The 25,272-nt window shown below is 39.9% G+C and overlaps 1 protein-coding gene across 1 annotated transcript in view; it reads right to left on the bottom strand.

The window, feature by feature from the left end:
* LOC140629079 (anosmin-1-like) overlaps positions 1–25,272 on the bottom strand; it is a 186,393-nt gene that overhangs the window by 135,136 nt on the left and 25,985 nt on the right. The window contains exon 2 of the mRNA XM_072818483.1: positions 15,069–15,116. Within this exon, the coding sequence (XP_072674584.1) occupies positions 15,069–15,116 (48 nt within the window). The remainder of the gene's footprint in view (positions 1–15,068; positions 15,117–25,272) is intronic.

The raw sequence follows: 25,272 nt of genomic DNA on the forward strand, positions 1-25,272 counted from the left end.
AAGGGAAAATGTGCATACAGTTGGATGTAAAAAGCCAAAGCTCACATGCCCCCCTCCCCTCCCCAAGGAAAAGTTGCTGAACACACACTCCCAAACGCGAAGGCATGAATCTTCACAGCTTAATAGTCCTGGAGCCATTGTGCACTTTCTCTTGGGAAACGCAGCTCATTGATCTGCAACCGCCCAAGTTCAACCTTTCAGCTGTGAGAACTGGGAGCTGTACGGGCATCAAAGCCCTACCTTCATCAGCAAGCAGAGCCCAAGACGAGCTGTGTCCCCAGGCGGCGCTGGGCAGCTCCCCTTTTACTCTCAACAATGCTGCCATCAAGGCACATGAGAAAAGTCTGCAAAAGGCTGAATCGGCCACATCTGCGGGCGGCCGAACTCTTAAAGTGATCTTTGCTTGCACAGTGCAAGGCCTGTCCTGGCCCCAGCCGCTTTCAGAGTTCTTCCGGTAAACGGTGTTCCTTCTGTGCAACTTGATGCAGAATTAGTCACTTGTAATCACTTGAAATGCATATTGTTTAATAAGGCAATGCCATGTAATCCCATTTTTCTAACCACCAGCAAATTTCTCCTGTTCGTCTCTGCCTTATCCCCAACCTGTCTTCCAAAGCGAAGAGATGCGTGGACGTGCACTGAGCTCTTGCCATCATGAAAATCACATCATGATCCCCACTATCACTTGACTGGAGTTTCCACTGTAGTTAAAGAAGCTGAAAACCCAGTTTATCAACATATATTTCTCTATGTTTAAAATTTTCAGTATGGACTCCCATAGCCTATGGCAGATTGAGAAAGCTCTGCATAGAAATCAACATAAAGAATTACTACTAATAATAATGGAAAGAAGACAGAAAGAAAGACATCTTTACAAAGTCCACACTTTAAGTCATTTTTTTCCTCCACACAAACAGAAAATGAACTCACCCACATTGGTAGCTATGCTCTGAAAAGAGCCAGTTGAGAGAAGTCCTTTCTTTATTGTGTAGTTTTAAAGACTATTCTTTGACCTCTGCTATTTATGACTTAAGATCTGTGAAGACAGGGCCAAAGCCCTTTGGTTCCAAAGGGTGCACACAAACAAAAGCTTTCCACCTTTGCTCCACTTACCTCATTTCCCATCAGAACACGTTTATGCTGCCCTCCCCCTGGGTTCATCATTTAAATTGCTTTTTCTTGTTCCTTTTGCCCAGTTACAGCCATTACCTAATTGACAAGTGGCAATCACTGCTCCTTTTCCAAGTATGATGCCATAATCATCACTGCCCAGTGGAAAGATTGTTGTTATGAATACAGGTGTCTTGTCACCTCATCTTGGCTAACTATGAAATTGTGGATGAAATGGTCCCAGAAACCAAAGGACTCATCAGGCATGTTTTGGCCTCAATATGGCAACCTTCTAGTTGTTGTTTAATGGGTTTATGAATTTTTCTATGGCCATTTTCACTCTTAAAGGCATTTAAAAACAATTGACCAAGATCCATAAGATACAGCCAAAACACAAATCTTAGGTGTGTGAGAAAACCAAGATGAAGGGAAAGAAAAACAGAGACAATAAACAAATAGAGTCAGGAAAATGCTAGTTTCCAAAATATATGTGATTAATTTCGGTACCCTTGTTAAAGATAGGGTATTTTATTTATCTTTTAGCTTTCTAACAGCCAACTCAAGGGGAAAACACTATTGGTTAAGGTACACAGTATCCACAAGAGGGGAAAAAAAAAAAACTCTACCAAACCCTACCAATTTCTAGGGAAAACATAATGAGTATTGATGATGCAAACACAATGAATGCTTTCTAAAGTTTCCTTCTAAGGAAGCCATAGAATAACAGACCAATGTCTGCGAGTTCCTCAGGGTAGTCCCAAAGGCTGGGGTCTCTGAGCCTCAGACTGGCTGAGCCTCAGAAACTGTCGGAGACAGTTTCTGAAAATACTACATAGGCTGCACTACAACAATATGCATTCAATAAAAACCATTCATTAAAGAACAGTTTTGAGATGGGAAAGTAGAAAGTTTAGTTCTATAATGAAGACATAGATTGCAGAGCATGTGGAAACTATGTATCCAGCAGGCATATGTAAAGATTGTTTCTCCCTGTCACCACCTGGTGACTTCCGGTGGCACGAGACTACAGCAAGTTTGATACGCTGCTCCTTGGCGAGTTTCAGGAGTAGAGCGGCTTTGTTAACATGTCACTGTCATTTCATAGCCAGCAGACTTTTGTTAGCTCAATATCCACTGTGAAAATTAAAGATCCTAACAAAGATGTTTGAGTAAAAAGGTAATGCAACCTCTGCATAGACATGCATCGAAGGGAGTACTTGACAAAGATCTTCCTTACAAAAAAAATATTTTTCTCTTTCAACCCAGAAGAAAATAGAAGGTGTGCCTCAGTTCTATATATCATATAGTATGACCACAATAATTTATTTCTAGGATGAAAAAGAACTTAAAACAAGTGTCCAGCTTAGTCATCACACACACACTTCGAATCACCCAAAGAACATCATGCTTTGAGCAATCAATCTTACAAGGGAGCACACTGACCTAAACTAGTAGCAAAATGAATATACCAAGGTAGTTGTAGTTGGGTGTCATTATTTATAAGGTGATGAAAGTTCTCCTGAATCAAATAAATAAAAGATAAGAACTTTTGAGAAAGGAAAATTAGTTTGCAAAAATTAGCCTATTTTTTTTTTCAGGCAAGTTAGATAGCAAGAGTGTATACTTGTTCACTAGTAATAAACAGAGTTGAAACTGAAACCTAGATTTCAGGCACCTAGCCGGCACAGTTGGTAGAACACGAGACTCTTGATCTCAGGGTCGTGAGTTTGAGCCCCACGTGGAGTGTAGAGATTACAAAAAAATACACTTAAAAAAAATAAATAAAACCCAGATTTATTTTCTTGTAACGACTGTTCCCTTAAAAACATAAAGAAATCATGTTTCCAAGGCAAATGATGCACCAGCAACAAGTCACATTTTCTGAGAGGAAATCCTGTGTATAAGTAGGTAAAACAACTAGACTTGACCCTCCAGTCAAGGATTACCTATTGGATAGAGTCCAAATTATGAACATAGCTAAGCAAATGCTGACAGGCTAAATCCCATTGAGTGTTTGCCCCATCCCCTACCCCCCCCCCCCGAGAATATTTTGACAAGGACCCTTCTTGGGGCAGGTAGGGCAACAAAGGACGATCATGTGTATGATGCCCGCAAACGTCTGCTTCCTGTCTAAAACCTGAGAGTCACCACTGTTGGTGCTTTCTGCAGGCCACCAGATCACACCCCAACATCTTCAAGCAATCGGCGCTCATCCATGCTCTCTGTGTCCTCTGATGAATACATTACAGCTCAACACATCTGTCAGACCATAATCACCATGTAATGCATCCTGACTGAGATGTTTTTCATATGTTCAAACAGATTCCCTTTCTAAAGCCAGCTTTCAGGAACCCTTCTTCAATTGTGAACCAAGTAAGAGATTTCGTTGGCATCTTCTTTCATCGGACAGGAGGAGAAATTAATAGAGAGTAGGCAAGGGTGCGAATAAGGACTTACACAGAGGTGGCTTTTTCCCTTCCACGGGTCTCTGCTTTGAAGTTTCCGGCAGGTGGAAGAGGCTTTCACACCCGTAAAAATTGATATGGAAAATCGGAAACACATTGGGCTATTAACATGTCACATGTTGGATTTAAATCTAAATAAGAACCTGTTCTTTTCCTTACACGTTGATTGTGCTCTGAGTCTAGCAGGAGGCTTTGCATGTTCTTTCAGGCTAGTTTCTAGGTTAAAAAAAAGCCTGGAATGTTCCAGCTACTGCAGGCTAATGATCACCCAAAAGCACGCTAATATGTTTGATAAAAGTTCCCAGCATGAGGGCAGAAAACACTTACCATAAGAATGACATGTGAGGAGAAGCAAATCGGTGACACCAGTTCAGGCTGCCTTCAATGCTGGAGGCGGCAATTAGAACTGGGAGCTCGCATTCCAGGAGGCTGGGGCAGACGGAAGGGGGCACAAATCTCTTAATTGTTTCAACCATTAACTCCTCGACCCACCTGCATTATCGCTACCAGGGACGCTGCTGGAAGCCTTCAGCCTTTCTCACACAGCTAAGCTCTGCTTCCTCACCATTTAAGAAATGGAGTTTTGACTCTGGATGCTTACTTACCCCATTTATAAGTTATTTTTGTTTGCTTCGTATTCTCTCACCTTTCTCTCTCTCTCTTTTTTTTCCATCTCTGCCTTTACATCAGAGGTGGCATCCCTGTGCATGTTCCCTCAGAGCAACACTGGACAGAGTACTTGACAATGAGGTTGCACAAGGAGCCCTAACCTAAACTTGTTGGTCAACTGATTCCTACCTGCATTTAGCCTGTGAAGTTCAATGACTCAAGTATCCCTTAAAAGGGGCTTCACATCTCTTGGTAAGCTCACCTTTGGGAACCTAAAATCATGCCATTTTCTGGCATAAGGTGGTAAGAATGTCAGTCAAGTTTACATTCAACAATCCGTATTAACCGTGCTAATATCATGTCACAGGTACAGACTGCGTTTTCAAGAGAACACCAGCCCAACCTTCAAGCACCTACCAATTTCTTCTCATATGCATTCCATGTACATCGTAATTCTACCACTGGTTTAAGGAAATGGTAGAATGAGCCTCTCTTCTCTTCCCACATCATGACATCCTATTGATTCTCTCCTGAGAATTAATGTCATGGGGGCACCTGGGTGACTCAGTGCTTGAGCATCTGCCTTGGGCTCAGGGCATGATCTGGGGGTCCTGAGATGAGTCCCGCATCAGTCTCCCTGCAGGGAGCCTGCTTCTCCCTCTCTGTGTCTCTGCCTCTCTCTGTGTGTCTCTCATGAATAAATAAATAAAATCTTAAAAAAAAAAAAAAGAAATAATGTCATGATTTTTACTCAAGTAAATAGCACTGGTACCACAATAAAGGGAACTCATCATACCACTTGGAAGTTTTCGATAAGAAGCTATCTGTTCCAGGGATACAAAGCTACACTTCTTTGACAATCACTGCCAATGGTGGCTTTGCGTATGAAATAGTGGGTAATTCCCAAGAGATACCAGTGTGTTAGGCAAGAGATGCTCAATATACATCAACTTTGTCTTTGAAGTTGATTGTATAAAGTCAGAGAAAACTATAGGACATCAGTATTACTATAGGCTTTAAATGTTGTAAACTATATAAAACACCTGAAATTTTCATCCACTGTTTATTAGAGTTGCAAAGTAAAGGATGTTCTTGGATATTCAGACACAGTGCATCTCCATGTGTGCCTGAGTTTCTCATTTTCCTCCTTAAGATATGTTTTCCTTGGGCTCTATGGATTCACCACATAAATGATGGAAAGCATCTAACACAAAACAAAAACCTTCAATGGCCACATTCCACTGTGTTTCAGAGGTTTGACCCTTATCCAATAAATTTCACAGATGTCAAATGAAGCCGTCCAGATGTTCAAATGGTCATACAAGCAAAACCAATATTCCTCACCTCTAAATTTGGCTCTGAATAAACCTGGAACATGATGAAGAATTTGGAGTTGGAGCCCTTGTAAGAAGTGAACTCCCACTGAGATGAAAGCAGCACGCTAAAGCACCAAGACAGGCCCTAAATTACTGCTTTTCAACACACGCTCTCAAAACCAAATGGGAAACACGGCAAGAGAGTGAGTTATAACACCCAAAAGGAGAAGGATGAGCACCATGCTTCCCACAGACAGGTGGGCTGTCACCCGGAGTGCCATACCTAGGTACAGAGCAACACAGCATAGTGTGAAAAGATGAATCTTTTATAAAGTAAATGCATGACCCTCGTGCAAACACAAACTGAACATGTGTCGATGATTAGATTTAAACCAGGAAATATTCCAAGGACCAATAATATGTCACATTTGGTTCGAAGGAGAATTCCAGGAAATATAACTATAAATATATTCACATACAACTAGACATGCTGGACCGGATTTACAGATAGATGCAAAATGGTCTATTCATGGGCGAGCATCAATTGCATTCCGCTGGTCACAATTCATTTGCATTTCCATGGACCAGAATCATCTGCATTATTATCAGCTTTCTTCCATTTGCAGACTAAGAAAATAGCTCAAAGACAAGGAACAATGGAGATAACCTGGAAGGGTCTAACAGAGGACATCCATTCTGAAGTCGTTTTTGTTTTGCTCATTTTGAAGTCCCTCACAATTTTTGCTGGCTCTAATAATCCCATTTTAACACTGAATTTTCAAAAACTATGATGTCTTTGACGTTTTCTTACTATTGTTTATCATGCACTCATTCAAAAATCCTCACACACCAACCAACAATGTTCCATAAATGATGTTAGAAACTGTCCATTTTTGTTTGAGTTTGAATACATCAAGATATGTCTTTGTGCTGAGAGAAGAAAGCATTTTATTGTTTTGTTTAAGTTTGGTTTTGCATACGTGAATGCAATGGCATAGAACAGATTGGCAAACTATCACAAATGGCCAAATGCAGCCTGGCACCTGTTTTTGTACAGCTGGTGAGCTAAGAATTGTTTTTACATTTTTAAATGGTTAGGAAAAAATAAAATTTCATGATATGTGAAAATGACATGAAATTCAAATTTCAGCGTCCATAAATAAAGTTTTATTGGAACACAGCCACACTCATTTGTTTATGTATTATCGATCACTGATTTCATGCGTACAATGGCAGAGGTGATAGTTGCCACAGAAACCTTAGGAGCTACAAAAGATGAAAATATTTACTATCTGGCCTTTTCTGCTGACCCCTGACATCAAGTATTAGACCCTAATTACAATGTGTGTGTGGAGAATGAGCTTCCCTACACCAAAAAGCCATTCTGCCCCATTCTGACACCACCTACCTGGAGATGGCATCGGATCCCACAGTTAAGTCCTGTAAGACTCTGGTCCTCCTACTGCCTCAGCTTGCCATCTGTGATTCTGACCACTGGCTAGAAATCAGAGATTCCCACAAGCCCCTCCTTGAGTTCAAGTCATTTCCTAGAGTGGCTCACAGAACTCAGAGAAACATGGTGATTACTACATCACCAGTAGGGGTTTAAGTCAGGAACAGCTAGATGGAAGAGATACACAGGGCCAGGCCTGGGGCAAGAACATGGGGCTTCCACGTCCTCTCCAGGGCACCACTCTCCCAGCACCCCAATGTGTTCATCAACCTAGAAGCCCTCCAAAACCCTCCTTTTGCGTTTTTAAGGAGGCTTCATTACCTAGACGTGATCAAGTAAATCACTGGCCACTGAAGACTTAAGTCCTGCCCATCTCCCCTCCCTGGACATATGGGGGTGGAACCAGAAGTTCCAAAACTCTATGGCCATGTGGTTGGCTCCACTGGCAAACAGCCTTCATTCTCAGGGGCTTTCCAAATGTCACCTCATTAATATAACAAAAGACATCTTTACTGTGCTCTCCACTTAGGAAATGTCAAGGCTTTTAGGAGCTCTGTGCCAGAAATGGGAACAAAGACTAAATATGTATGTATTACAAATCACAGTATCATTGTACTGTGTTTAATAGAATGTCACACCTTGAGGGGTCCCTGGGTGGCTCAGCTGGTAAAGCATCTGCCTTCAGTTCAGGTCATGATCCTGTCTTGGAATCAAGCCAGAATCAGGCTCTCTGCTCAGCAAGGGGCCTGCTTTTCCATCTCCTTCCCCTTCTCCTTCTGCCATTCCCCCTGCCTATGCTCTCTGGCTTTTTCTCTCTGTGTCAAATAAATAAGTAAAACCTTTAAAAAAAAAAAAAAAAAAAGGAATGTTGCATTAAAAAAAAAAAAGAAGAAGCCATTAAGAAAAAAAGATATTCTCAAGGCGACTAGGTGGCTCAGTTGGTTAGGCATCTACATTTGGCTCAGGTCAAGATCCCAGGGTCCTGGGATGGAGCCCCACATTGGGCTCTCTGCTCAGTGGGGAGCCTGCTTCTTTCTCTCCCTCTGCACCCCCCTACTCCTGTTCACAATCACTCTCTCAAATAAATGAATTAATGAATGAATGAATAAATATATAAATAAATAAAATCTTTAACATGAAATGAAAGAAAAAAAGATATTCTCGACATGATAGAATGGTTCATAATGAGACAAAATACCAGGGTGTCCTGCCCACCAATTCAAGCCCCCTGGCAAATGCTTCAAAATCATCCCTGGTCTTCAGAGAAATCATGCCAAATGGAAAATAGGTTCTGGGATTAAGGCCTTCCACTGAAGTGGAGGTCGCCTTTGGCAGGATACATCTGTGTGCTAGGATCAGATTCCCTATCTGCATTATGAAAGAATTACCGTGGAATATTCCTAAAATCCTGGATTCAGAATTCTTCTGTCCATCCTTCCTACAGTGATCCCAGTGGTGTACATCATTCACCTTCCCTCACCTCCATCCATCTAACTCTGACCACAGTCTAAAATCTAGAAGTCAGGGGTTCACTCAAATAGTTCTGTCCTTTGTACTCAAATATTTCCATTCAGGTGAGTCCTGAGTTATGGGGTGTAAAACCTCAGAGGAACAAGCAGAATCTGAAAGGAACATGCTCACTTACATAATAACCAGTTAATGCATGAATTCAGAGGAAAATCCAGGTGGTAGAAAGAGGGGAGAGCTATAATTGGGAAAGAATTATGGGATCAGCAAAGAGCAGAGAAAGGATGGATTCTAAAAACGTACAAATAGCCTCGCCGGTGAAAGAAGGAAAAGGTGCGTTATGTGCCTGTCAACACAATACTGGGGACTCTTAAGGGATCCTGTGCCAATTTTTTAAAAGGAATGAAGGTTTTTAAAGGGGGATTTGCTCAGCAAGCCAAAAAGGTAAAAAGTAAGAGCAAAGACCAAATGTGCTGTTATATTACTTAATCACGAGGGCCTGGGACATAGGACATGCTCAATGAGTATTTGTTGCAACTGAAATAATTAAGCTCTATTAGAACAAGTAAATGAAATGTATTTCAAAAAAATAAAAAATAAAAATAAAAAAATAAAAAGAAATGTATTTCAAGAAAATATTACAATAAAAACATAAATGAAAGTCCTGAACAGCCATCCCATTACAGTCTATGGGAAAAAAATTAGGAAATTCACATATTTGGTATAGAAAAATGTGTTATTTAAGAGACAGATTAATTAAAAGAAGTTCTTATGTACATTGTCAAAATGAATTTTTTATTAGGACATTTTATTAGGTTTTTATAGCACCAAAGTAGTATTTATCCCAAAACGTATTTAAGATTGCTTGGATGAAAACATTAAGATAAAAATTGATTATAAAGATTATTTAGGTAGAATATAAAAATGTTTTTCTTCTCTTTTATGCCAATGGCATATGTTTATGGTCTTAATTAGAAACATATGATATTATTTTTTGTTTAGATTTCATTTAAATTCAAGTTATTTAACATATAGTGTATTATTATTTCCAGGGGGAGAATTTAGTGATTTGTCAGTTGCATATAATACCCAGTGCTCATTTCATCACCTGCCATCCTTAATGCCTATCACCTAGTTACCCCATTCTCATCCCCCTCCCCTCCAGCGACCCTCCATTTATTTCCTAGAGTTAAGATTCTCTTATGGTTTGTCTACCAGGTGATCTTATTATCTAGTTACTACTAAAAGTGAAGTTCTGAAAGTAAGTTATTCTAAAAGGTGTCATTGTTGGTAGATTTGATATATTTAGAAGGTTTGCCCAAAATCGTCCTAGCCTGACACTGAGCTCAGATGTCAATTTTGCAAACTATTTTGGAATGCCCAATAGCAAATCATGTTCCCCTGAGCTATTTGTCCCTCTCAAAGTGAACAATCACCCAAATGGAGGAATTTCTAAGGAATTATTTTTTCTAGGCTTTTGTCATGTATCCCTGAATGGAGCTGAATCCGCTGAGTGGGTCATCTTTAGACAGGATCTTGTTACCTTAGCATTGGACAATGAAGATGTAAAAGGAAGAAGAAGGTAGGATTCTTGCCCTAGAGTTGGGCCACAATGTTTCCAGGAAGCTACACATTTCACAGTAGCCATGAGAATGGTTCGGAAAAAAACCCAAAGCACCAGGGCAATCAACTGCTGCCAAGAGCAAAGGATCTCTTGTAATATTTTTATGGTTCTCTAAGACTTCAAATGTGTGGGGTATATAATGGGAAAACCACTGGCTTCTGATTGCATCACAACTGGCTTCTGATTCCATCACAACTCAGTTCAAATTCCATCTCTGGTAGTTGCTAGTACTTAGTAGCCGAGTGACACTGTACCAAGATCATCGAACATTCCTAAGTAAGTATCTGTGAAAAAGAGATAATCATGCCAATTACAAAATCAAGACTAGGTTCACTAACATACAAGTCCATCTTCATAGAACAACAACAAAATATAAAAACAAAAACAAAAAAACCAATGACTTTAACATAGGAAGTTATCTGTCTTTCATGTGCAAATAATTTTAGAAGTCCAGGACTTGTAATGGCAGCTCCACGGTATCAAAGACCCAGATGGCTTCTAAATATCTTATTGGTTATTCTCAGACTTGCCTCCACCTTTAAGGCTAAACTCATGGACCAAGACAGCTGCTGGAGCCCCTGCATCCTATGCAGCAGAGGACAGAAAAGTGGAAGAGCCAATGAGTACATTTTCTAGCTAACTCACTTCCCTTTAGAGAGGCATTTCAAAAGTCCTTCACAATCATTCCAAGTATATTTAATGGGCTAGAAATAAATTAGATGGCCATATTTAGCAGCAAAAAAGCTTTGGGAAAGAGCTTTGCTCTTTGCTGCAAATTATGCAGATGCTTAATTCTAGGTGGTAATACGCTCAGGTGAGGAACCAGGTTTTGATTAGTAGAAAAGAAACTGGATTAGGAGGCAAAGAGCATCACTCACCTACTTTATATGCAGAGAATTAGAATTCATATAGGTACCAAGCCCCTGACAGCGCTCCACACATACCACATGCCCAGGAAATCATACATTTATTTTCTGTCATATAAGGAAGTAAAACTGCTTAGAATAGAACTGTGGGTTTTTTTAATTTTTTAATTTTTATTATTATTATTTTTAGTGAAGATAGAACAGTGTTTCTAATTTATTTTATAACACCTAAATTGTATGGACCAGGGTTCTCATCCTTAGCATGATGAACACTTGACCAGATAACTCCTGCTGTGCAGGGCTGTCCTGTGCATTGTAGATTGTTTATCAGCATCCCTGACCTCTACCCATCTGATGTCTGTGGCTTTCTATCACCAGCTGTGACAACCAAAAATGTCTCCAGCCATTGCTAAATGTCTCCTTGGGAGCAAACTCACCCCACGTTGAGAACCACTGCCTAAATCTACAAAGACACTAAGTCACTACTCTATATGATCTAGGAGTTGAGTGGTGCTAAAGACTTTTGTGTTTGTAGTGCTGATTTCATTATGGAGAACAGAATATAGGACAAAGGTGCAGATTTTCTGAACGAATAATAAATAATCTTGCAAAGTTACACAGATACAAAATGGATTATATATGACTTTTTTCATAAAGATAATGCAGTAAAGATGTGCTCCAGGGGCATGAATAAAATGTAATATATAGATTTCATTTATTCATTTCTTCATTCATCACAAATATATGTTGAGCAACTAGTAGGTGTCAAACAGCATTCTAAGCTATGACAGTAAAGGACTCCACAGTGAACAAAGAAGACAGAGTCGATGCCCACAAAGAGTTTACTTTCTGGTAAAGGAGACAGAGTCTGAAAGAATAAAGCAATGGCTCTCCAAATGTTACATCATGGTGTAAATGAAGCGTGTAAAGCAGGGAGGGAGTGATCTGAGAAAGCAAGGCTGAGAAGGTGCACATGTGCTGAGATGTAATGAGAGCAGGTGGTGAACTGGGTGTCTGAGGAAGGAGAGCTCTGGGTGCAGAGAACAGCCTCAAAGGGATAAAATTAGGAGGATGTCAAGTTGGAGAGAAAGGTGGAGACATAGGGCCAATGTTTTGGTCTGAACAAGATGGAAAGATATTAAATGGCGTAAGGTAGCAGTATGACTCAACTTATAAGTTTAGAGGGTCTTTCCCAGAGCCCTGGGGAGACTACACTATTTGAAGCAAAAGCAGCAACTGGGAGACACGACATGATGCTCATGAATGGTCCAGACAAGAGATGATGGCACACTGGACAAGGAGCAGGTGGGAGGGCAGTTAGATCGGAGGAAGAGATCATATTTGTAGATGGTAACCAGAAATGATGAGTGTGTGTGGTTTCCATAAAATTATGCGATCCTTATCTTTTCAAATATATTCAGGAAGTTATATCATCATTACTTCCAGGTCTTATTTTGTACTCACCTATCTCAATATTTTTTCAAAGCGGGTTTTCAAGTTGTTCACCTCTGAGCAACACAATGCAGAAGGTAGTGTTCCAAACTTTGGCACCCTACTACCCCTCTGCCGAGTGATTCCAGGACTGTTACCAAATACTTATGTGCCTGAATGTCCCCATCTGTAAAATGGAGTTTCTATCACTCACGTTTCACCTCATTAACCTAAAGATTAAGACCAAAAAACTTATATAGGCTCTACAAATCTCAAAAGAAATGCAAAGTATAATTATCTGCAAATGTATCCAGTGGTGATGACACCCAAAGGATATAAACTTTGATTAACATGTAAGATTCATTCCCCAAGATTCAGACTCAAGACAACCCTTTAACTTATGTCAGCTTTGTACTATATTCCAAAGTTTCTGTTGGCGTTAGCTGAGACTTATTAACGCATTCTTGCTTTTAGGCAAAAGGAATTATTTCTTTTCTTGTGAAATTCAGTCTCTCATGTCAGCCTTGATCATTCAATAAGAAGATATGGTTTAACAATCTGCAGGCCCAGTAGGGGGTGGGGTGGGTTCTTTAATTAGGATACTGAAAAACATAGTTCAAATGAAACTTTTCTATGCAAAGTTCTTTTAAATGGATAAAAAAGAATTAATTTCTTAATGGAATAAGGAGAAAAGGGTTACTTAAATAAGAGATAATACTGGTAATTCACATAATACTCAACTAATATAAAACTGCACAGAAACACTACTTAGGAAATTTCATCAGCCTCATGGCATTCTCTCTTTCTCTCCTTTCCTCTCTGTATGTGTGTGTGTGTGTGTGTGTGTGTGTGTATACACACACACACACACACACACACACTTTCCTTTAATGGTGACATAAACAAGTTCTTCAACATTCTAGCTGAAGAACAATTAGTATAATAGATCCTAGGAAATGTCTTATCAAAACAAATGTTTATGTTATTACATAAAAAGAGTAAAAGTACCATAAACCTGACATTTCATTCTGCTCAAGATTTAATTAGCAAGTCAGAGCTAAGCAAAGCTTACTTTCACCAAATTATTTCACATTTACCTAAGAACTCTGTTCTATTTTTACTAATATGCATGTGTACTAGATGACATAATGCATGCATGCATATTGGAATGGATCATTATAATAAAGTTTTTGGTTTAGAAATGTTATTCTAAAATCATTTACTGTGAAATAATGTTTGAAAGACCTCTCAAAATAATAATGTTCTCCATAAATATGCTATTTCAGTATTATGTGTTGCTCAGATAAAGTTTTAGTTATAAAATAAAGGACTGTTTCAATTTTAGGTCTAACAGCAATGTTGATGAAATAAATCTCATGAAATATTATTATGATCCCAAAGTTGCCAATATTTTTAGCCAATGGTAAACTTTATTCATTTATATATTACATGTTACAAATATATATATACATATATATATGGATATATATATATAAATATAAGGATATATATATATAAAAGGATATACATACCCTTTTTTAAAAAATTGCAATGCTTTAGGGTTGAGGTAAAATGTATGCTATCAAATGTATCAATGAATATAAAGACACCTTTTGAGTGTGTGTACACAGCAAGTACCACCTAAAAATGGGAAACAGACCTTATAATTTAAAGAGTCAAATTATTTAACCAGTAATTCTGGAAGTTCTACAAGCAATTCCAATTTGCATGTGGATGACTGGGCGCATTTTCTGCAAATATTCACCAGTTCTGCAACATTAGCTGAGTGTCCTACAAATTAAGTCCATTTTGACACCATGTACCTTGCAACACTGTCAGATCCCATGGCTAAAGGGCTGGGCCTACAAGCTTGTCCCCACCCCGCTCCCATGCCCCCCTCCCCATTTCAAGGCCAATCACAAGTCCCGGTTGTTGCCCATGCTTCTGCAACAACCCATGCTTCTGCGACAACCCATGTTTCTACAGGACCTGCTGTAGATGGGTGGATCCAATCGACCCCCTCGTTAGCTTCCATTCATTCACTAGGGTGGCTCACCAGAACACATGAGCAACAGTTTACTTACTAAATCAGTTTAGACAGGTTTATTATAAAATGATGTTAGCTCAGGAACAGGTATGGGAAGAGATGCTCAGGACCAGGCAGGGGGACATGGCGAGGAGCTTCCAGGGACACCATCTGTCCCCGAATCTACATCTGCATGTGTTTAACACCCTGGAAGCTCTCTGAACCACCTCCTTTTCTGTTTTGTTTTAAATGGAGGTTTCATTAACTGGGCATAATTGATTAAATCATTGGCGGTTGGTGATTGATTCAACCTCCAGCCCTCTCCTCTCCCTGGAAATCAGGGGGTGGGCCTGAAAGTAACCAGAATGTGTTTTCTCCTAAAATGTTTTTGGATTAAAAAAATTACAGAGACAGAAATAAGATGGGATAGAGAAAAACTGATATATGTATCTTGATTACGGTGGTGGCTACACTAATTGAATCTACATGTGATGAAATGTCCTAGAATGATGTACATACATTGTACTAATGTCAATTTTCTGCTTTTGATATTGTATTACAAACATGTAAAGTGTAACTGTCGGTGGAAACTGGATGAAGAACACATGTAATTCCTCTGCAGTCTTTGAAACTTCCTGTGACTCTATAATTATTCCAAAATTAAGTTTTTAAAAATACTGACACAGTTGTAGGGAACATACCTTAGAACATTGCTTGTGATTCTGGCACCAAACCAGGGAACCATTGTTCTGCAAAAAGAAAAAAAGAAATATTGGTTCATTAAATAATTTTCTAACTGATAACTACATACTGTGAATGTCATTTTTCAATATCATCATTAACAAAAGACCAATTTTGCAATCCTGATGTTCTCTTCCCAAAATAGAAAATGTGTTTCTAATGTATGTCCAATTTTGCCCTTGACTTCATGACAGACACAAAGACATATAAAATAATAAAGATTTCAAGCTGTCTAAAAGGAAAAGTGTCCTCTCCCAGTGTGCTGAGCTATGAAATACAGCAGGAAAATGAACACTAGACATTTCTCCTGTAGTAAGCAGTTTTGATAAATTTACAAGTCAGAGGCTTTTCATCTCGACCAGTTCACAGGAATAAGGGTTTGAGCTTGCAGGTCAGATCTGAGAAGGCTCTCTTTCCCTGTTACTACTGGATGTGTAACTGTGGACAAGGGACTTAACTATCCTTATACCTTAGAATTTATCCATCTTGTAAAACAGAACAATATCTCATGCATGAGGTCAGTGGCATAAGGAAATAATACACATACATCATTTAGCATGGCCTGATATTCTCTCAGTATGGAACAAACATCACAACTATGGTTTATTGTGTCTAACATTAGCACTTCTGCTTGGAAACCTCTCATTCCACATGACTAACATCTTGGTCACGACTTCTCCTTTGGCTGGGATATATTACATCATAGTGTGCTAGGCTGGGGTGGTTGGTAGATATAGTAAAAGCCATCAACCCACAATTTAGATGCCATGGCCTCCAGTTCTTTGAAGTGCACAGTTCAGTATGATATAAAGTAATGTGTTGAGATGCCTGGGCAGCTCAGTGGTTGAATGTCTGCCTTCAGCTCAGGTCATGATCCCGGAGTCCTGGGATCGAGTCCTTCATCGGACTGTGGGCACACAGGGAGTCTGCTTCTCCCTCTGCCTGTGTCCCTGCCTCTCTCAGTGTCCCTCATGAATAAATAAATAAAATTTTTAAAATATATAAATAAATAACCCGTCTCCTCTGTCTGAAACTCTCAACTTTGCATTTTGAGAACATCATATTCTATCCATAGAATGAGTGTTATCTGTTCAGAGAAAATTAAACCAATACATCTTTAAAAAATATTTTTATAACAAATTCACTGAGATATAATCCATATACATGAAGTGCATTCATTTAAAGTGTACACACCGGGCAGCCGCGGTGGCTCAGTGGTTTAGCGCCGCCTTCAGCCTAGGGCGTCATCCTGGAGACCCAGGATTGAGTCCCACATCAGGCTCCCTGCATGGAGCCTGCTTCTCCCTCTCTCTCTCTCTCTCTCTCTCTCTCTCTCCCTCCCTCCCCCCGGGTCTCTCATGAATAAATAAATAAATTTTTTTAAAAAATTAAAAAAATAAAGTATACACACCAATGGTTTGTACTAAGAAGTATATTCTAAATACTAAGGAGTATATTCACGAGGCTGTGCAAACATCACCACTATCTAATTTCTGCACATCTTCAACAACCCAGAAAGAAACTTGTCTTCATTAGCAGCCACTCTGCCACTCCCTCCCTCAAGCCCCTGGCAACCATGATCTACTTTCCTTCTCTGTAGGGTGACTGATTCTGGAAATTCCATGTAAATGGAATTGTATAATATGTGGTCTTTTGTGTCTGGATTCTTCTACATGGCATCATGTTTCACATTTTGTTAAATGGTATAGTGTTTTGCTCTGCCTATATTGCATTGAAAATCAACACTTGATTTTCAATATCAATACTTCTTTTTTGTCTGGTTTCCTTCTATGGACATATCACAATTTTTTGTATTCTGCTTCCAATAATCTATCTCAATACACCCCACTTTCAATAACATATCTTCATAATATAAGATTCCCAATGAACCAATCTCAACTGTATAGGAGCAGAAAGCTTCATCCTACTGGCTCAGTAGGACTAAAAGGCCGCAGCCCCATGTTAAAAGCTTTAGCTATTAAATCTATCACACGGCCCTAACTCTCCATTGCAGCCTTACATCCCCCAAATCACAACCCATACCTACAGTTTCAGCAAATCTGGTATCAACCTGACCATCCCCCTACTGACCTCTGCACATCCTCAGTAGACCCTCTCCTCTCTCACTACATCTCAATGTTCATTGGCCACACAAGCAGGACTGAAGCTTGTGAAGGACATGAGCAGCCTGGGATGAGATTAAGCATGATTTGGGGCAGGGTTTATTTATCTTAGGGAAATAATTAGACTGGGTATAGGTCAAAACTGGACAAATAGTGGCCATGGTTTAAGTACCAGGAATGAAGTGTTAGTAGAAATGCTGCGAGAAAGAAAGCATTATGTGCAGATTGAGAATCATCAAAGGATTAGTTTAGTGATAAACTAAAAGTTCACAGGGGGGTCACGCAGACTCAGAGATGGTCATACATAAACTGGATGATGACCGCAAAAAGCAAAGGAGAATCACATTACGGAAAAGCTGAGAGCAGCATCTGGGGCAGCTCTGGAGAACTTCCTACATGAGGACCACCTCAACATCTCGCTGGGGAGGTTCCCCTCCTCCTTGCCCCATGCTGGGAGGGCTCCTGCTGGAACTTGCAAGAACCACGCCTGTCAGAGCACATCCTGGCCCCAACCTCAGTGCTCCATGGTCCTTCCCCAGTGAGCAGTGACGGTCCTTCCAAAGGGACTCAGGGCTGAAATGAATGAACTTGGATCATGGAGCCTGGGCCAAGGCCAGTTTCCGAACTAACACAACCTATTTACCAGGGTTATGGTCTAAGGACCTTCACCCTCCTTGCATCAGGTCAGAAGGTCCTGCTCCTTGTGCTGGGGACCCTGATACCACCCGGCTTCTATCTCAGTCCCTCCCAAGTCAAGTTTTCCTGGACACACAGGCAGGACCCGTGGAGGATACAGGGTGCCCTAACTGCCTCTGTATTTGCTGCAGTGCTCAAGACAGAGATCCGAAGGCAAGAGAGGATGGGGTACATTTCTTTATTTTTTTTTTTAAGATTTTATTTATTCATGAGAGACACACAGAGAGAGACAGAGACATAGGCAGAGGGAGAAGCAGGGTCCTCACCTGGAGCCTGATACAGGACTCAATTCCCTGACCCGAGGATCATGCCCTGAGCTGAAGGCAGATGCTCAACCACCAAGCCACCCAGGCATCCTGGGATACATTTATTTAAGTCAGCTCCTCAGCTAGAGTATGGTCTAGGAGACTGGGCTTCTTTTTCCTCATTGCTTAAATGCATCACACTAGTGAATGGACTAGCTCCCATCAGAGGCAGCCTACAGTAGCAAAGCAGATATGGCAATTGCTGCCTGCCACATAGTAAGTGGCTGATAAAGTATTACTGATGAGTTGATACCCCTTTGACATGATTATTATCAATCAATATTATTATATGGTATTGGCCGCATCTACACTGCCGCACTTGCTTTGGTGTCTGTCACATTAAGCCCACGCACACATTCCACGTGAGGACATAAACTTCATTTACTCATTTTACAGTTAAGGAACTGAGACTCATAGAAGGCAAGTAAGATATCTATAGCCATGAAGCAAACAGTTAAACATAGTTGTGACACCACAATGAGTAAAGGTTCTGTTAAACAAGGATGAGCTTTACGGTGTTTTGTTTTTTGTTTTTTTTGTTTGTTTGTTTTTTTGTTTTGTTTTGTTTTGTGTTTTGCAGGAATCTCCAGAGTTAGGATCTCAGAAGAAGGAGTTAAGAATTGCTTAGGATGGTCCTGAGACTCATAGGTTCAGGAAGCAGTAGATCAGATTGATGGGTTGGAGCAGAGAACAGGAAATGAGGGTGGGTAAATAGATAGAAAGCAGATTATAGTGGATTTGGACTTATTGCTACAAATAAAATTTGTTATGTAGTAAATGTCAGAGGGTTAAAAAAAATAGAGGCTAGAAGTCGTCGTGTACCTGGCACACCTTGCTTAGAAGCCTTTTGTTTCCTCTGACTGTAGGTAAAATGGTCAAACCTCAACAACAAAATGCCAAGAATGGAGCAGAGATTCCCTTCAGCTGCCCAGCAAATACACCATCTACTCACCAGCCCAATGCTGAAACCCAGTGCTCCTACACCTGTCAAACCAATAGCTGTAGAGCCTCTCCTAAACTGTTTACAATTTGGGTGGGGGGATTAACGTCAATGCATTTCCTCAACCAAAGCATTTTTTAAAGAAGATTTTACGTATTTATTCATGAGAGATATGGGGGGAGGGGTAGAGACACAGGCAGAGGGAGAGGCAGGCTCCATGCAGGAAGCCTGATGTGGGACTCGATCCCAGGTCCCCAGGATCAGGCCCCGGGCTAAAGGCAGAGCTAAACCGCTGAGCCACCAGGCTGCCCAGCATTTTTGTTTTAAGCAAAATTTCCCACTAATCATAAAATGAAAAGCTGTCATTATACAGAAATATTTGGGGCAATAGCAAACAAGCATGAAAGATTAGTACGGTGGTAATAGTTTTTTGTTGTTACTGAAGACAGCATGTCCTAGAATGCTTGGGAGGATTAAAAACATAATCCACGTAAAATATTTAGCAAAATGTTTGGCACAGTTAGATGTATGAAAAAAGTCCATTATGACTGATGTTACTTTGTTTGCCATGATGATTGTTTTCAGGAGTGGGGGAGTAATCCTGTACTTAAAATCTCCCGGTTCCTATGTATAACCCCATCCAATCTTATTAGTGAAGCTCAGAAGAGGGATGCTTTTCTCCTTGGATGGTAAAAATCTTGCCACGTTTGTCAATATGATGAGTGAGCAAAGGTATTATTTTCAGTTTCATTTCCTTTAGAGTGAACTGTCTGTGCATTTTACAATTTCTCTTCTGGATTGTTTAACCTTAATCCATTGTAGCAGCTATGAGTACCAATTATATTTAATAATCATTTGTCTATAATAAGTATTGGAAAAATTTTCCAGTGACCGTTTGCCTTTTGAATTTATTCATGAAGTTTTCTCCATGGAGAAATTTTCTATAAACACACATGCACACACACAGGTACATAGATAGGTCTGTCTGCATTTCCTTTTTGGGTTTTAGGTTTCCTGTTTTTCTTAAAACAATCCCCCCCAGCCATGTCAAGGTTTTGCAGCTGTTCTTTGCTTTTCCCTTTATCAATCAGCATTTGCCATACTATTTATCTCTACAAAGAACTTCTAAGAACACTGCCTAATGGCATCAAGGATGTTGGTAAACCCCCTGATTAACTCCAGCTACTGTGTTTCAGCCAGGTGCACACACACTGCACCATCCACCTATGTTGCTTACCTGTAATGCTCTTTGAGCAGAAGAGTAATGGAAAAATACAAGCATCCAGCACATTTCAACATCCCACCCCAGGGGAAGTTCTTAGATTACAATAGCCTTCACCAGTTAAGCCACTTGACAACAAAAATAAAATACAGTATTTGCAACCCAGTCTTGTTCTGGCTTAAAGCCAGCAAAGATAAAGAGTCAAAGTACATCAGACAAGAAAGGCGTTTGTCTGTTCAATCATTATTGTAACCTCCAGGTAGGATCAGACAGTGGGACTTTTGTAATTATATAAAGATTACATCCTGTATTTTATTGGTTTAACTAGATCAAACATGAATGCTCATCAATCCATCTTTCAAAGAGTTTATATAAGTTCAATCAACTGCACCCGGACATTATTTCAATGACATTTTCAAAGTCTCTCCATTTCTAGCTTTTTTATTTTTTTTCCTTAAAGAAAAATAATTCTTCAAAAGCCTCAAGCAAAGAAAACACTTCATTCACTCAAAGACAACCCAAAAGGAAAGGATAAAGATAAATGAAAAGTATCTATCTATATACAACCATTTGAAAAAAGAAAAGAGAATTAGAACAGATCCCACCTATTTTCTTTAACATAACCAGGTGTAGAAATAGAACAAGGACTGATAAATTTGCAGTTTTGTAAACACAACACTATTGTCCAATTGCAGGATAGGAAAGTGAAACTATCCCAGAAACCCCGCGACAGACCAAATGTTTACTATTCAACCCTATAAAGCTACAAATAATCAGCTGCGACTTTCAGTTGACAATTTTGCTCTCATATTAAATGTAAGGTTTTTGTTTTTTTTTTTTAATTTTTATTTATTTATGATAGTCACAGAGAGAGAGAGAGAGAGAGGCAGAGACATAGGCAGAGGGAGAAGCAGGCTCCATGCACCGGGAGCCCGACGTGGGATTCGATCCCGGGTCTCCAGGATCGCGCCCTGGGCCAAAGGCAGGCGCCAAACCGCTGCGCCACTCAGGGATCCCTAAATGTAAGGTTTTTTTATATGAAGGTACAGAGGGGCGCCTGGCATGGTTAGCTTAAGACCCTGCGACTCTTGATCTCAGAACGGTGAATTCCAGCCCCATGTTGGGTGTAGAGATTACAAAACTTAAATAAAAAAATTTAAAAAACAAAATGAAGGTATGGGTTAAAATTCAGGAATTCATTTTAATCCAGAATATCTTCCTATTAATTTGGAACTTGGAATAATACACTCGATTTCATTTGTTATTATAAGGATGTGCTTTTCTACTGTCAATATACTTGGGACTTTCTCACGTATTCAACAGCAGCTAAAAAATAGATAGGACATTGAGATAAGGCATTTTTGTGGCTTGAAATGTTTTTTTAAATGAATCTTTGCTAGTTATCATCTCGTCTACAGACTTCATTCAAAATATTTCTCAGGACGTTTCTATGTATACCACTAAGTGAGAGAAGCTAATCTGAAAAGGCTCCATGCTATATGATTCCAAATATAAAATACTCCCAAAAAGGCAAAAGTAGGAGATGGTAGAAAGATCACTGGCAGGCAGGGCGGAGGTGGGGTGAGGATAAGAGATGGAACACAGAGGATTTTTAAGGCAGTGGAATTATTCTCATATAATAATGGCGAGTACACATCTTTATCATTTGTCAAAACCCATAGAATGTATACCACCAGGAGGGAACCCTGTCATCAACTATGAACATGGGGGATAACGGCGTGTCACTGCAGGTTCACAGACACAGCAAATGGACGAGTGAGGGATGTCCATAATAGGGGAGGCTATGCATCTGTGGGGGCAGCCAGTCTACAGAACACTGTACCTTCTACTCAGTTTTGCTGTGAACCTGAAAGTACTCTAAAAAATGCAATCGACTTCAAAGGAGTTGAAAAAAAGAAAGCTTTGTGTTTATGTCGGTTGTTCATAAGTAGGATTTCTTTCAAATGTTATGGATCACCCTCAGTAAATAAATGGCCTTTCATCCTCCACTCTGTCAAAAAATTCTCTCTGGGTTCTACGAATACGTCACATTGAACTGAATCCTGTAGAACATTCGGCCATACACGTGTACCTCTCTCCAGATGCCCAGCCCTTCCCTGTGCCCAGCACTGGAATGCACGCCTGGCCACACTGTCGTTTCACTTCTTCATGCCCAACGGCTTGCTTGGGAATAAGAACCTTTCCAAGTACTGTCCCTTCCACCCAGAACTCGTGCCTCCACCATACCAATCCCATGTATCCTTCAGGTCACTGCAAATGCCACTGCTTCTGGGAAGCTTTCCCTGACCACTACCCGCTATCACAGATCCCATTACACACACTCTTGCAAGCTCCTTGCCCTTGTCTTCCAAAACACTCTACCATGATGGACACATATAAATGTATTTATGTTCTTTTTACTTCATGAGAACATGTTAGAGTCTATCTGTATCTCTGGCTTACCATTGGCTCCCTGACAACCTTATCAAACGTTACTAATTCAATATATAATGGAATGGAATAGGGAGTCATATAATTTACACTTTAATCATTAGATCATAAGGGCCTGAAAAGAATGAAATAAGTAGACTGAGCCACACAAATTTTTCACCTTCTCTGAGAGGAATATTTAGGAAGTAGGTTCATTATTTTGTTTCCTATAGAGTTCAAGAGATTCAGCATAGCAATATCAAAAATGGAACAAAAACTTGCATCCAGGATCAAATACAAATTATTTTAGAAATAGTCATGTTAATTATCTTTTTACAGATGCACATAATTAAAGTTATCTAAAGAAAATTTATAGAACAGCAAGTGCCAGACTATGCCATATGGGAAAACATTACATTTTATTAACATTTTACTATGAATTTTGACAAGGAATATTCTAATGAGTTCTATATGTGGGAGAGCATTAGATCAAGACAGAATTTTTACTGTTTTTTTTTTTAAAGATTGTATTTATTTATTCATGAGACACACACACACACACACACACATAGAGAGAGAGGCAGAGACATAGGCAGAGGGAGAAGCATGCTCCTTGTGGGGAGCCCAATGTGGGACTTGACAGGGATCACGACCTGTGCCAAAGGCAGACACTCAACCATTGAGCCACCCAGGTGCCCCCAGAACTTTTACTCCTTAATGTCCCTATGAGAAGGGTGGGACCCACCATAGGATCAGAAGTTTTGGCTTCTCTTAGGACATCTCAACCAACAGCCTACCAACTTGAATCTCCTCCATGAGGGCATGCTAATTACTAAATCACTCTTGCCACATTTATGATTTCAGACATGTATTCCCTAAGCCATATTTGGTATTATAATGTATATCTTCAGGAAGTAACTCTAGTAAGGTGTATCATCTCAACATTATTACATAAAACCCTAGAAGATTTCGAGACGAAATGAATGATTTGTGCTGAAATAAATCTAGCCTTCAGTAAGTTTAGAGGGAGCATTAAAGATAATAGCTAAAATTTAGTAAATGACTCATTTGACAAAGTAAGGGAAGCATGAGAAGAGAGTGACTGCAATAAATCGAAGATCTAAAGCATTGTTGATGGGAAACCTGAATAATTAAAAAAAATGTGTCTATAAATGTCACTCTCCTTCACTGCTTCCCATTCATTACTCTGAAATGTTTACTTCACATGTCAATTAATTGTGAGTTCCTCCAATTCCAGAAACTTCTCACCAGTCACTATATCGATTTGTCTAGAAAGTAAACACATGCTTGTGGAAATAAAGTGGCCACTCCAGCAGGGCAGAGGTGTTGGGCTGTGTAGGAAAGACCACCTGCTCCCTAAGGTAGGCATCATAGTCAGCCACACCTACTTTGAAGCTTTTCTGACTTTAATAATTTGTGTCTGAGTGATGTTGAGAAAGACAAAACTGGGAAGAGGAGAAAATGAGGAGCAGTAGGGGAGAAGTGGATGGAATAGGGAAGAAAGAGAGAAAGAGTCCAAAAAGTCTGGGGTAAATGGCTTATTGGGTCTCTGAGCATAAACATGAGATTTAAAGACTCTTTTAAATACAAAATAATATAAGATCATATTTTCATATAAAAGCAGATTTTGTTTTTGACCTCAAAAGGCACAGGCACATCTGCACCAATTATGATCACTGCAGCCCAAGCATACAAAAGCCACTGGCATGAGGGCTGTCATCAGATCAGTGGGCTGCATATCAGTGGTCTTTAGCAGGTGTCTGAATGCAGAGGTAACAGTGTCTGAACCTTGGATGCTATGTTCAGTTATATAGCTTCAGCTCAGTCTCCATGGCAACCACCAGTACTGTCCAATCTGGGATATGGGGTCCCCACTAACATTTGAGTATCCCAGCTACACCTGCTGTAATCCACAGTAATTAGAGTCAAAGCACAGAAAGAAAGACTGGCAGAAGTGAGACGAGCAATGAGTTCCACAAACAAGATTAATGCCCAGGACCCACTTTTCTGGACATAGGACATGTCCTTTCAACAACCTTGGGCAAAGCTGTGAGACACTGTGCTTCACTGAGACCCACAACCTGATTGTCTCTGCAGTCAGGGTACATCTTTCCCCAACTGTGGTGGATGTGACACCATGACTACTGGCCAGGCAGCAGTCATGACACAGTGGTCAACATTTCACACACGTGACCTTGGTCATAGCTATGAATGCTGTCATCAATTAAACTAAACTGAGTTGTGTACATGGTTGCTTCTACATATGTTGGGTTTAACTGCCATGTAAAATGTGATTAATATAATTAGACAATGATTTGGCATTGAAGGGGAAAATTACAGTGTACACAGAAATGCAAAGAATGAAGTGTGCCAAACACTCACTGCCACAAGACTAAACTTTCATATTTTCTTGAAACTAATAACCAA

This window comes from Canis lupus, chromosome Y (assembly GCF_048164855.1).
Source record: "Canis lupus baileyi chromosome Y, mCanLup2.hap1, whole genome shotgun sequence".
NCBI lineage: Eukaryota > Metazoa > Chordata > Mammalia > Carnivora > Canidae > Canis > Canis lupus.